The sequence below is a fragment of the Vidua chalybeata genome, chromosome 2 (genome assembly GCF_026979565.1).
Source record: "Vidua chalybeata isolate OUT-0048 chromosome 2, bVidCha1 merged haplotype, whole genome shotgun sequence".
NCBI lineage: Eukaryota > Metazoa > Chordata > Aves > Passeriformes > Viduidae > Vidua > Vidua chalybeata.
Genome location: NC_071531.1, coordinates 31,652,438 through 31,667,211, shown reverse-complemented (window position 1 = coordinate 31,667,211; position 14,774 = coordinate 31,652,438). Strand labels below are relative to the sequence as shown.

At 40.7% G+C, this 14,774-nt stretch overlaps 1 protein-coding gene across 2 annotated transcripts in view; it reads left to right on the top strand.

Annotated features, from left to right (window-relative positions):
* ATP10A (ATPase phospholipid transporting 10A (putative)) overlaps window positions 1-14,774 on the top strand; it is a 110,833-nt gene that overhangs the window by 40,937 nt on the left and 55,122 nt on the right. For both annotated transcript variants that reach the window (XM_053936123.1, XM_053936122.1), the window contains exon 2: window positions 2,662-2,866. In XM_053936123.1, coding sequence (XP_053792098.1) covers window positions 2,662-2,866 — 205 coding nt within the window. The remainder of the gene's footprint in view (window positions 1-2,661; window positions 2,867-14,774) is intronic.

Genomic DNA, 14,774 nt, shown 5'->3' with positions numbered 1-14,774 from the left:
TTGCAGTGACCACTGGCTGCAGTGAGACAAGTCTCAGTTCAGAACTCTGCTAGAGGACACAGAGCAACTCAGTCTAAAGAGGATTAGGAAGTAATTTTCCATGAAGACAGTAATTTTCCATCCACTATTGACCCTTATTAGCAAAGAGCTGATCAAGTGGAATATGAGGCGAAATTGTTCCCATGTGCCTAATGAAGGGGGCTGTGCCATGGGGCCTGGGTGCATATCCAAGAGGTCTTACATTCATAGATTTATTGTATCATAGAATGGTTTGGCTTGGTAAGGACCTTTAAAGAGCGCTTAGTCCAATACTCCTGCCAGGAGCAGGGACACTCTTCAATACATCAGGTTGCTCAAAGCCCTGTTTTGAACACTTCCAGGGATGGGCCATCCACAGCTTCACTGGGCAACCTGTTCCAGTGTCCCAGCAGCGTCACCATAAGAAATTTCTCCCTTATGTTCCAGCTAAACCTATCCTTTTTCAGTTTAAAACCATTACCTCTTGTCCTGTGGCTATCAGCACTGGTAATAATTGTCTTTTTTACAAGTCCCCTTTCTATATTGATAGACCACAATAAGATCTCCCTGCAGCCTTCTTTTCCAGGCTGAACAACTTCATTTATTCCAGCAGAGCCATTTGGCCTTGTGTTGCTTAATATCCACCCTTCCTGCCACCGTGTATATAGTTGTGACAGTTGCTAAGCATGTGAGGGATGAGGAAATGCTAAAATAGCAATGCTATTTCAAACAATAGAAATTAAATAAAAAATAGTAGTGCTTATAGCATAGTATGGGACTACTTGCTATTTTTATCCTGATCATGCTTTTGTGCTGCTGCTCCTTGTACATGCATTTATACATCACCCAATTTCACAGTTAAATTAAAAAGGATGAAGAAGAACAACAGACATATTTAAAGGGATTTGGAGTTACAGATTGCAGAGCTAACAAACCCTTCAGATCTGCAGTGCAGTAATTTGTACTGTCTTATGGCACAGTGGGTTTCAAAGCATTTTATACTCATTAGCAGAGTAAGTTAAATGTTTGTTTCAGCCTGATTATGAAGAAAATGTGTAATTTCAGCACCTAGTAGGTGTATTACTTGCCTTTGTTAGATTATCATATTTTACACTTGGTTCGTACTAATCCTTTTCAGATTTTATCAAAATAGAAATCACAGACATAATTTTCATTCTTCCCTTTATAAACTGGATGTTAATGAAAAGACAGTGATGAAATTCTGGGGGATAAAACCTCATCTGATTCCTGACCCTTTATTGTTCAGGATTTTGGCTAAGTACATTGATAAATGCCAATTTAGTTACTAATGCCTCTAACACCACTGTAGCTCCAAAGTAACAACATTGTCAGGACTTCCCTGTTTCCACTTTGTTACAATTCTATTCACATTACTGCTGAAAGTGATGTTTTTTTAAAATAATATACTTTAAACAAGATAAAACAGCCACTGCTACCTCTCCCCACCCCTCATCAGAATCCCATTCTGCGAGTTAAAGTGCAGTCCCAAGAGACAGTCTCTAGTGACAGTGCCAGCACTGACAATTATCTTGGGCCTCACACAGCAGAAAGCCTTGTAATAGCTTAGAAAAGTGTCAGTATATTAGCTTCCCATTTCCAGGTGGTATTTTAACAAGTCAATATTGGGGCTGTTTTGAAATTGATTTCTTTCAAAATCACAACAGAATAAATCACTTTCCACAAATGCCAAGAAAGCACATGAGTCTATGTCTGCTGTAAAACTAAAATCTGAAATTTTAGCTAAAATCAAGTAAGCCATCACCTGTTCCTTTTTCCTCTTGCTCTCAAGAAAAAGTTAAAAACTAAAAAAGTAGAAAACTAGCATGGCCTTTAAAACTAGAGAGGTTTAGTGCTTGTACTCCAAAATGAAAGGTTCAGGATATCTAAGCAGGAATCAGCTATGTAACAGACAGCACTCTGGCTAGAATGGGAAGAGTGTAGAAATACTTAAAAGAAATCAGAGTGCCCTTTCCCAGTAGAGTAGTTAGGATTGCATTTTAACACACAAGATGTCCTTATAGTTCTAGATTTAGTGATGAAATTCTTCTCAGTTAGGAATCTTTGTCCAGCTATGATGTACAGCAGTTTGTCCCTGTTGGAAAAAGGGAACAAGGGGAAGCTATGTGAGGATGCATCAGAGGGTGGCACATGAAGGGAGAACATTCAGGAGCCATTCCAAGCAGATGTCCTGGGCCCACACCTGTTCTCATTTTCTCTCTTGCCCTAAACATGACTCCTTTTCACATAGTATGGGCACGCCTGTCCTTCTTGGGGTCATATGGGTGACTCAGAGCATATAGGAGAGAAAGGAAAATGTGTGAAGCTCCTGTTTACTCTGCTTAGTCAAGTCTGACATTATCATGTTTTACTCTGGATCTTAAAAGAGGGTCTTGGTAACTCAGACCTGTTGCTGAGTCACTGGAAAATGGTCTCTTGGCACTCTGCATTGACTTTTCCCAGAGCAACTTGAGAGTTCCTGAGGACCTTCCAAAGGCACTCCTGTAGCAGGAGCAACAATTACAATTTGTAACACTTACAAATCAAACCAGATTTATCAGAAGCATCTCAGTCTGTGCAATTTTTTTCATTAAAAGGTTTGTATGTTTGGTTTTTTTTTTTCAGAACTGAGAAGAAATATATAAGCAGATACTGGAAAGAAGTGAAAGTTGGAGACTTCGTGCAGCTTCGCTGTAATGAAATTATACCTGCTGACATATTGCTGCTCTCCTCAAGTGATCCCGATGGGCTGTGCCACATAGAAACAGCCAACCTGGATGGTGAAACTAACTTAAAACAAAGACAGGTGGTGAGGAGGTTCTTAGAGCTGGTAAGTCTCCATTCCTTACTCACATTTAAGATAAGAATTTATTTCAAGAAAGTAGCTGGTTACCAATACGCTCCATACCAGCTAAATCTGCTTGATCTAATAGTGCTGATGAACTACTGTTACGGTGGTCATTAAAATGCTATAGCACTTGCCAACAACTGACCTCATCATAGCATCAGAAGTTTTACCATCATTTTTCCCTGAATCTGAATAGGAATTATTTGGGGTAATTGTGTGTGGTTGGAAAATGTTGGAGGATTTTAATGGCTTCTATTGTAGCTCGATTCTTGAAAACACATTTTAAATGCCCAAGGAGAAGATACTTAAATATAAATATGTACTTTTCTTGCCTTCAAATCAGATCAGTTTCAATTAGGAATCTGCCTCAAACTCTGTGTTGGAGAATATCCCTCCAGCACTTGGAGCATTAACGTTTGTAAGATTTACAGGGACAGCTAGCATTTGTTCTGGAGGTATCTGTGCTCAAAAACTGTTGTACTGTTCTCTCACTGTGCTTATCTCTCCCCACCAGCACTATTTTAAAACAAAACATAATCCAGATCAGTTATGTCAGCAGAACTGGAGGAAATTACCTGAAGTTTTACTTGCTTTAATGATCTTATTGAAATAGTATTTATTTGTATGCCCTCCTCTCCCATCCCTCTTGCCAGCTAACTCCAGCTTCCTGTATTTGTCAGGAAAAAAAAATTTTTTTAGAACTCAGCTACATTGGTTCTCCTAGTAGCACTTCTAATTGAGAAATTTTGTAAACAATGGGAGCTGTTGCCCTTACCACTGTCATCAAAGGTAACCACAGAAGCCTGTGGTTGTACTGAGAAAAATCAGCATTAATGAAGTTATTATCCAACCAACAGGATAAAAGTCAATGTGCCTTCCAAATAATTGTTTATGGTAGGTAGACCTTTCCTCTAAATAGCTTGTAAAAATGTGAGATAAGGATTTGTTTAATGATCGGTGATTTCCACACAGAATTTAGACGTGACATGACACCTACCACTGTGGCAACAAGCTCAATCAGCTACAGGCCAAGTGTTTCAAAAACTCTTATTGTCTCAAAGTTAATTGAATTGCTGCTCAAACCTCCCATCCTGTTCCTGCTGAGAGGAAATCTCTCCTATTGGATAGAGCTTCAGGGAGGTGTTCAGATGATGTATCACAGTTTTCTGCTAGCGCAGACTTCTTATATGCCTTCAGGTATATTATGTAGGACGAAAACTGTAGATTTAGGTAACTGAACACAGGTGTGTTTTTGCATTTGTTGTTACAGTTATAAGCTAAGGGCACATTCCAGCTCTGTTGCAAAGGGAAGGCACCAGGTCCTCCACTCATCTACAGCAGATGGTTGGATTTCTGTGATCTGAGACCACTGGACACACATCATTAGGTGTTGGTAAACATGGTGAAAGGAATCAATATGTCCAACTACAAATTATCAGAAAACTGGCTTTGAAGACCCTTGCTGCATGAAGGAGTCCCTTATACTATCTTGGGATCCCCAGCTCCATGGCAGCAGAGTATTGATTCAGCATTCCTGGAAACTGTTAGGCTGAGAGAACACCTGCCAACTCTACAGACTGCCCTGCTCCTGTGAGCTGTAGCACCTAGATGTGTGCCTGAGCCTATCAGTTGTGGAGTCACTTCTGTGTCTTCAACCAGCAATCTCATGCATGCATTAACACAGCAGGAAAACCAGGAGGGAGTATCCCAGCAACATTATGTTTGGCATACTCAATCAGGTTTAAATTGCGATCCAAACCAGGCTGCTAAAGACTTCAGCTCTGGAGTTTGTACAGTTTGGCAAGACCTGCAACCTTTAGGCTGTTGTGTGGAAATGAGTGGCCATTTCCTCCTCAAACAGGTTAAAGATTATTAAAGACTGAATTGGGCGTCATTGAGGAAGAAGACTGAGGAAACATTTCCTGCCTAGGGAAGCATAGCTAGCTCTATGTGCCAAGCACATCACAGTAAATGTGGCATGGCTAGCTCAGCATACCCTGCTTTACTGAGGAAATTAGTTGTCATGTAGATACTTGCAGTCAGCTTTGTAGACACCTAGCACACTTTGGATTTCCAGCCCATCCTCTTTCCATATCTTAGTTCTCTGTATCATAGGATGATTATGGAACTTTTCTATCTCAGAAGTGGGCTCATAAAAATGTGGATAAATATTTTTTAAAAATAAATTTCAGATCACAAGGTGCCAAGCTACAGTAGCTGTGAGGTCCATAGTAAATTGTCAGGGTTAAACTGAGGTCAGTGACAAAAACTTCATTCATTGCAATGAAAACAGGATTGGTCCTCAAGGAGGCAAGTATTGAAAGAGAACTTGTAAGAAAACCACATGTGATTACCTCCCCTCTCTTAAAATAGCCGAGAAAGCAGGAAATAATCCAAGCCTGGGTTCCTACGTCAACTAAGTTGTAGACAAAGTGCACACTTGCAAGTAAGAAGACTTCAGCAGCTGCAGCATCACAGAACCTCTCTGTAAAAGCACCCCATACATTATCCAGCAGAATACTTGCCATTCTCATACAAATCCTGGCCAAAACCTCTCTAAGCATACTGTTAATTTAATTCATGCAGCAGCATTAGCTTTCCTGCTCCATATTAGTAAGGATAGGAGAGACACTCAGCAATGGGATGGAGGGAGGTGCTTGGAAAATGTTGGATGAATAGTAGGAGGACAGCCAAGTAGCATGGAATAAGAAGGTGATGCCTGTCTGTTGGGCTGAAGTTCACTTCCTATCTGGATATGTCTTAAGTTGTCACAGCTGGAGAGAACTTAGTGCTAGATCTCATAAAATACTTCAGATGATCAAAATTTTCTTGCACCTAATGCTAACCCTCCTTTTGCCAAGCCTCAGAGAAGTTTATTCCCAAGTCTCTTACAAGACCTGCATCCCAACCAGTTCATGCATTGGCTGAGAATGCTTTTACATTTTTGTATTAACACTCTACTCAGGAGAACAACTCTCAGTTTTCTTTATAGCTGTTTGGTTCTGTGTCATTCTGCAGCCCTGTTGTTCAAGCAGGAAAACAAATAAATTATCTAGTCCTGACCCTCTTTTTCCCACACTGCTAAACACTTTCCCCACCTCCCTTACAGAGTGATGTGCCTTGTCAGGTGGCTTATCACAGGACAAAAAACAGATTTGATTGAATTTTCTTTCAAAGTATCAGCTGTTAATAGCTGTCTTTGAATAATGTCTTTGTATCAGTATCTCAAGTTTTTAAAAGAAACTTTTACAAAGGTTGGCTTGTCTGTGCTTCATATATGAGCTAACGGATAACTTTGGAGCACATGCCTGTGAAATAGGTCAATGAAGGATAGCTATTTCTATACCTGTCACTCAGCTGGGCATGGGAATGGAGTGGGGGTGGCAGCAGGAACTGTTGTTTTAAGCTAATGCTGTGCTTTCTTGATTCTGTTCCTTCCTTGTGTGCACCCACACAATTTACAGCCCCGCAGGTCTGTGCTGATCTCCCAGGCAGCCTGGTTGCCAATTTGGGGTCACTGAAGTTGCGTGTGCACTGAGCAGTTCTCTTGCAGCCACTACGTTTTCTCCAAAGGCCGGCAAGGCTAGCACTGTTATGTTGGGTACAACTGTCCTCTGGAAAGGCCACTGTTCCTCCAGCATCCTCTGAAGGATCTTTGTGTGTTTCTTTAGAGCAGTAACAGCATATAATGTCCATAGTCTGAGAGAGGAAAAGGCCTTACAGTTTCTCTCTTCCAAACCTTTGTTCAGAAAAGTAGCATTCTGATACCTTTTTAGCCTGATTCTTGCAGAAGCAATAAGCAATTGTAGAAGTGTTTCTTTATCCTTGTCTCCAGTGCTTTGCAGGCATTATTTTACTCAGAAGGTCCAGGATCGGCATTTGTGGGCTTGGATTGCATCTCACCGCTTGTGAATTCCAGGAAACTATTTTCCTTTATTGTACAAGTGACCATAAATACTGCTTATTTTAGTGCTGCTTTGAGTTGTCTGAGTAATTTATAGTAGACTGGGAACATACTCCTTGTTAGCTTTGCATGTTTGTTAATGAATGCAGTCTGTCAGACATAAATCTGTACTTTGTGTATGTGATTCTACACCTTATCAATGCACAAGCTGTGAGAAGAGTCACTGATAACATTCCTCTGCCTTCCATGTCTGAAGACACCAGCTTGAATTATACCTTGTTGTTGTAGACTCAAAATAGACAATAGAAAAGAAAATCACTCTGTGGGTAGATTAAAAAAAAGAAAAATGAAAACAGGAGATTTTACAAAGGCCTTGACATTTTTTCCTCCAAGACTTTAAATACTGTGTTCTTGTTATTCTGCTACTACAGCAACAGGATGTGTTAGAAATGTTTAAAATAGCCATAAGCATACTTCTGCATGCTATGTCTTTAAAACAAACAGGATAGTGCACTGTCTTCACCCTGAAATACAGATCAGGTTCATGTGTGCAGCATGACTCACTGGCAAGTGCAGCTAGGAGAAAGCACTTTGCTAAGCCCCACTGTTTGTGATCTAACAGCGTTAGCCATGACCAGTAAACATCTCTTGGAAAAAAAAAATTAGAACAAATCAACTCTTTGTAGGTATTCTGCCCATTTCCTTCTGATTTCAAACCCACCCTCACTGCTGCCAAGTCACAGCAGCCATTTCTGGTGCACTGGATCCAACAGGAGACACAGTAGGCAGGAGGAATCAATGTGTTTTCTGTGCTACTCTGCAAGCTGCCGTGCCACCACACCCTGTGCAGTTGCTTATGGAATGTTTTCCATCCATCTGAGACGTCATGTCAGCCGCTCTTCAGAGAGTGGATGAGCAGATACAGCTCAGGCTGCAAGAACTCAAAACTCCCTTTCAGATTTCATAAACTTGATTTAGGATATTTTGATAGTATGAATCTAGACTCATGAAAAACATTTACATTTCCGTGCTCCACTGTTTTTACTCAGTATGCCTTTTAACAAAATCCACAAAGACTCACTGTGGATTCTGGAGCAGCTTATGGTTTATTAACCACTGCCCCTGTTGTGGATGTTTATGTGGAAAGCTTCAGTTCAGCTGAAAGCTAAGCTAAATGTGGCAGCTGCCATCCCCTGTGAGAAGGTGCATGTATCCCTGTGGGGGCTGGTGGGGGTAGGAGATGCATTTTTTCCTTCTCATTTTCTCCTAAAAGTAGAACTTCATTCAAAACAAACTTATTACTAGCATGATTAAACAGGTTTAGATAAGCCTTGCAAATTACTTTGTGACTGCTTATTTACTTTGTCTGAAAAGCACATCTGAATTTGGTGTCTGCCTGTTTGGGAGGTTCATTTGCATGCAGACTACCACCAAAATAACTGATGAATCTGATTTTCTCACAAGTCAGTTTGTGAACACTTCTGGAATATGTATAAATGCAGAGCCTATGCTTACTGCAGTCATATTTTTTCATCAGTCCTAGCCTGGAAGTTGGGCTAAATTGACAGATCCAGCTTTCATTCCAGCCCTTCCAGTTCCTGCACTGTGCTGGAAATACATTGGCTACAGCTGGACTTAGAGAAACAGTCCCACAGATCCCTGTTCCAAACATTAAGCCATTTATACAACTTCTTTTTTTCCCCGTGAGTCCCAGGCAGAAGCTGGCCCAGAAGAGGTTTCTAGAAGGGCTGCACTGTAACCCTGACTTGGTTGCTCCAGGCTGCTCTGTGTATGAGGTACTTTGGCAAGAGCAACTCATCCTGATTGTGTGGAAACAGCTCACAGGGCAGCCTTGGCATCTCAGTGTAGATGTTGCTTTTGCATTCAGTTTTTTACACACTTAATTAAAAATTAAAAAAAAAAGAGAAAATAAAGCAATTTTCAAATGTTAGTTTATCCTAAACTGAGCTAAGATTTCTTGTGCAGCAATCTTCATTGTCTAAATTAGCCCAATTTGAGGGAATAGTTGAAGTTAGACCAGCTCAACTTCTAGGCAGACTAATTTTCAACTTACCTGTTGATGTTAGCTTCTTATCTCAAAGAGTCTGAATGAGTCTTCTAAAGCAAGACAAGAGAGGTATAGCTGTATTCTCCCTGTTACTTCTTGTCTGACTACTACCCTCAGGCGACCATCCACCTGCAATTAGTGGGAATAGTACACTATTATAATCTAGTAGATGGGAATTAATCAGCATATTCACTGTTTGACTCAGTGTTGTTTTGACTGTGAATATTTTAATAAGATAGAATCAGGCCACAAAACCAGCAACTGCCTCTCTAGCATCTTTTGGGAGTTATCCCTTGTGCAGTGTTTTTTTTTGCAGTATTTTGAGAAGGTTCAGAAGGTGATGAAAATTGGCTTGAAAATTCCAGACATGCACGTGTTAAAACATCAGATTAGTGCTCCATCCCACAGGTGCTGCCAAAATTAATTTTCCCAAGGAAAAAGAAAGTTTAAAAAAATGAACCAAACAAGCAAAAGTAAACAATAGTTTTTGCTATGCACTACTAGAATATTAAATTAAAACCTATTGTTTTTTAGTTTTAGAGTTTAGCTGAAGATTTTAGCGAAAAAGTCCTGTAAAAAGACTTGTTTTTATCAGTGCAAGATTCAAGCATGTCACACCCTGAGAAAGACTTTTGTCTGAGGTAATGCCTTGAACATTCAGTAGGTTTCTTTGATAGGGGTGAATTTTTATGAAAATCTCTACACCTATATTGTTGTATCTTTTTTTGGATAGTATCTTGTTCAGAGATGACTTGTGTGGAAACTGTGGGCATGTCTAGTTGAAGAGGAAGCAACTGCTGTCTCTCTAACAGAGAAACAAACAGATGCGTATATAACACGCGTATATAACAGATGCGTGCAGAGAATGACCCAAATTGGTGCTGTGGCAAACTCTGTCTGAGCTAAACGTGACAAAGGAAGGCTGAGAACAGTGTTTCACTCCACACCTAGCCATGGCACTTAGTCAGCAGTCCCACACTGGGAGGCATGGGGAAATAAAAAAAACTCGAGAATGATGGTTCACTTCCTCTTTGGTCAGCTTTGGGCACCGTTACCATCTCCTTCTAGTTTCCATTGCACAGGTGTCCAGGCCACAAGTTTGCATTTTGAGAGAGCTTCATTAGAGAGACAAAGAATTTGAATAACTGTAAGAGAAAATTTTGGCTATAGTAATATAAGCAAAAGCAGGAAGGGGGAGAATAGATGAAGAGTCCTGAGAGTTTGAAGAATGCTGAGTAGTTGACTTTTGCCATTAGCATTAGTTGTTTGGTTTTGTGTTTAAATGTAGGTTAAAAGGGCTAAATTGATGAATCTAAGTTTGAGTGCATGGCTGTGAAGGACCTCTCATCCCTAGGGTAATCCTTCCAGCACTGGTGGAACACTGGTAAATCCATGTAAGGAAATGTACTATGCCAGTGCTTGTGCTGCATCAAAGCTCTGTAGAGGCAGGAAATTTCATTCTCTGTATCAATAACCCAGGATTTCTCCATTTTGCTTTTTCTCTGAAAAAGTATTAGAAAACAAAAGAGCATTTCAGGTCCATGGAGAAAATAAAATGCTATACTTCTGTCCTGTTATAGAAAAGTAAACATTTACATTTAAAGCAAGTTAAGAAGAGATTTTCCATTTTTTTTCTCTCTTGACTTTTCTGATATAGCCTAATTCAATTTTACTGAATAAATGTTTATTTCTAGAACTGTTTATGCCTTAGCCATTCATTGGCCTGAGAACAGGAAATACCTGTAATATATGTTGTTCGAAATGAGTTTTTGTAATGTAGCACTGAGAACTCATGATTTTAGGGCCAGGATTTTCGAGCTGGAAACACATCATGTTACACTGGTCTCTGAAACCAGAACCCCAGATGGCAGTATCGGTGGTTAGGAAAGGATGGAAAGACCTTTTTCAGAGCAGAAGGGTTCACAGTATTGAGCCATATATAACCCCAATTACATTGGTGTGGTCTTGCTGTGCTTTGAGATTACTGAGGAGGAGAAGGGGTCTGCTTTTCTGCCAGAAAAGGGAGAGGAACAGTATGAGGAACTCCTGTATTTATTTCAGCATCAAGGATGTGAACTCTCATCCCACTTCTCTTTTCTCCACCTTCTGCTACCCTCCAAGTCTTTTACACAGTTTAGTAGTGATAAGCCATGGTGGTCATTAGAAATTTGCATTGAAATGTTACTTACATGGGAAGTGGCTGGCTGTATGTCTCAAAACTGATATTTCAATGAAACCATAAACATTTCTGTTCCTTGATTATACTTGGGTTCATACTTTCAAGCTCTGCTATGACTCTGTGATGGTCAGATACTTCCCATTACATGTGTGTACTCATGAGAGAGAGAGAGCTGTGGTTGTCCTGCAGGTACGTGACTGGACAAGATACTGTTCTCCACACAGCACTATAATGCTTACACTTCTGCTTGATGTTGAATTAAAAATATCAGTCGTGCATGGAGATTTATAGACAGCAGTGCTAATACCCTAATTCAGCTTTCTTAATGGTACAGAAGATAGACTGGTTTACATCAAAGCAGGGAACACAAACTTTTGGCTTCCGAGAGAAAGAGAATTTGATTCAAAATGCATATTAGTTGTCTTAAGCATTTTCCTTTCCTCTCATTAACTTTTCCAAGCTTCTCTACATATTATATTTTTGGTATGACTTGATTTAAAAACAGATTGAAAAGTATACCCCAAATGGCCTCATATACCTGTACAGCAATGTGGCCTGTATGGCTGAGATCATGGGGATCTGACTTACAGGCTGCTGCAGTATAATAGGAAGGGCTAAAAATTACTGTCCTGCTAGTAGCTGACATGGGTCATGTCAGCTACTAAGAAACAAAAAGCTGTCTCCTGGTTCTTCACAGGACGTTTGTGATCTTTAGGTTAGATAACTGATAATGACATGGAAGAAAAATGAAACAAACGGTTTCATCAATTGATGTTATCCCTGTTGGTCTTTTGTGTGACATTTGTTCTCATTGGTTGCCCTTCAACATCTCACATTTTTTGAATGCTTATAATAATGAATATATGCATAAGAATCATATAATCATGGAGTAATTTGGTTCTAAGGGAACCTTTAAAGACCATTTAATCCAACACTCCTGCCAAAGACAGGGACATGTTTCATTAGATCAGTGTTCTCAAAGCCCTGTTTAACTTGAATCTGAAGCCTCAGTGATGGGATATCCACAGCTTCTCTAGGCAAACTGTTTCAGTATTTACCATCCTTTTAGTAAAAAAAGTATGTTTTTGTCTAATCTAAATCTACTCTCAGTTTAAAAATGTTTCCCCTTGTCCTGTCACTGCAAGCCTTGTTAAAAGTCTCTCTTGCTCTTTCTTAAAAGCTGCTTTTATATATTGAAAGGTCTCAGTGAGGTCTCTCTGGAGCCTTCTCCAGGCTCAACCACAAGTTTCTCAACCTTTCTTCACAGGAGAAGTGTTCCAACCCTCAGATCCTTTTTGTGGCTTTCCTCTGAAACCAGTGTTACCTGTTACATGTCTTACTTATACCAGAGCTGGACATAGCACTCCAGGTGGGGTCTCATGAGAGTGAAGTAGAAGGGAACAATCACCTTTCTCAGCTTGCTGGCCACACTTTTTTGATGCCAGCTGGCTTTCTAGGTTGCCAGCACACAATTCCAGCTCATGTCCAATTTTCATCTATTGGTATCTCCAGCACTACTCCCCAGGGCTGCTGTCAATCTATTCATCCCCCAGTCTGTACCTGATCATGGTAATTGCCCCAACCCACGTGCATATGGCCTTATTCATGAGGTTTGTATAGACCCTTCCCTCCAACATGCCAAACACACTACACAGCTTGGTGCCATCTGCAAACTTCTGAGAGTGCATTCCATCCTGCTTTCTGTGTCACTGATGAATAGTACTGGTCCCCAGTGCAAACCCTTGAGGATCACCATTCGCTGGCTTCCATCTGGATACCAAACCACTGACTACAACTCTTTGGACATGGCCATCCAGCCAATTCCTTACCCGTCTAACAGGCCAAATCAAGGCAGAAGACCGTATCAAATCAAAGCAGAAGTCCAAGCAGTTGACTTCCATGCAGAGGTGGTGAGGAAAGCCTGCACAGGAGTAATAGACTCTGCTGTGCTGCTGTGATCCAATTCAACAGGTCATATTCATATACATATTCATGTATGTTTGATTTCCACACTTATCTGAACAAAGCATGCAGACTATTGAAGCCAAGACTATGCAGGAACTTTGTAGTCATTGTGCTTGCCTGAAGTATGAGGCTGTCTAGAGAGGGAAAAAGGGAAGCAAACCTCAGTCTCTGCCATAACAATACATTTTCATTCCCCTCAGCTCATTTGCTAGTTTGGGAACTGACAAGGCCATTGTGAGTTTCCTTTCATAAGATTCTTGCAATCAGCTGGTGTCTGAAAAATTAAACACCCTTGAATTCCTTGAGAAGGTGTTCTTCATTTTGCTAGAGGTAGCTTTAACATGTTGATTGTAAAGGAGCTTGTTCAGTAGAACAAATAGCAAATGAAAATAGACCACGGGGGAAGCTGCTAACCAAAGTGTTCTGCAGCCATCCCAACTTCCCCCCTGTTCTGTGTATGCCAACCACAGCCTGCTGGCCTCAGACTGACTGTTAATGTTCACAGCTGCACCTCCACCCTCTCCACGGAGCTAAGAGACAAGAACAGAAACAGCTGGGATTAAGCAGAGAAAGTTCACCCTGAATGGCATGTTTGCAGTAGGACAGGCATGTGATGATAAATGTTCATAAAAATATGAATCCAAGAGAAGACAGCATGCCCCTGTCCAGCCTGGGGAGTTTTTACTTGATTAAAAGTAACATCTTCTTGTAAAACACCTTTTACTTGATCAATAGTAACACCTTCTCATGTTGGAGATGCTCGTGGAAAGGCTAACAAAACTGTGATAGTGCTGATATAAATGCTGCACTGTAGTATTTGGAATAAAAGGTGTCTTTTCATTAGTACTGCTTCTTTCCCTCTCTGCTCCCCTGCAGTTGCCAGGGGCTGGAGTCTCTCCGTTCCTTAGGCAATTGGTGTATGTTACAGGTTTCCCTCACATCCTAGAGATATTTCTTAAACATGATACTTCGTAAGGTAAAGCTGCTTTTATCCAGATTCCCTGTCTTCAGGCTGAGGTAGGCTCATCAAACTTCGGTGTGTTTAACTGTATCCTGACACTGCAGCTGCTACTGTTAGGTTTTACTGTTCACAAGAAAACCCTTGCATGACTAACCACTCTCTTTCCTGTCAGGACTCCAATGTTTTGCATGTTATTTGTGGAATGATGTAAGAGTAGTGCTTGGCATTTCTCTCTTCTGGGTGAAGGGTCTTAGTCCTTCCCATAGCCATTTCTTCTGGCAGAACTTCATCCCACGAGAAGTCAGACTGTCCAGCAGTCTGGACTAGAGCAGGAGCAGGACAGGTATATTCAGAAGCTGATCTGAGCTGTTGTGCTACTACTTTAAAATGACTATGCAATGTTATTGCCACTAATCAATGGAAGTTTTCTTCCAGCATGTGAGAAATGGAGCAGAAAGACTGCTAGAAATCTTTCTAGAAAGGAGAAAGCTCTGGAGAGTGGGGAGAGTTACATCTGTTTGTGAGCATGAAGCAAGAAGCCTCTGCAGTAAGCAGCGTGGGTTGTACATAGAGTTTTGGGAATCCTTGAGAGACTTGGTTTGTGGTTTAGTTAAAGCACTGAGCTAATACTGAGGTTGGTTCTTAAAGACTATGCACCCATTCATTTATTTCAGTGAACTGGCTTTTGGAACAGGCAGATACCACTTTCTTAATTGTCCAGATTAAGGTCTGTATTTCAGCCTTGACATATGCTGCTCCCTTACCACTCTCCAGCACTACTACGGTCCATAAATTAATTTATTCACACCACCA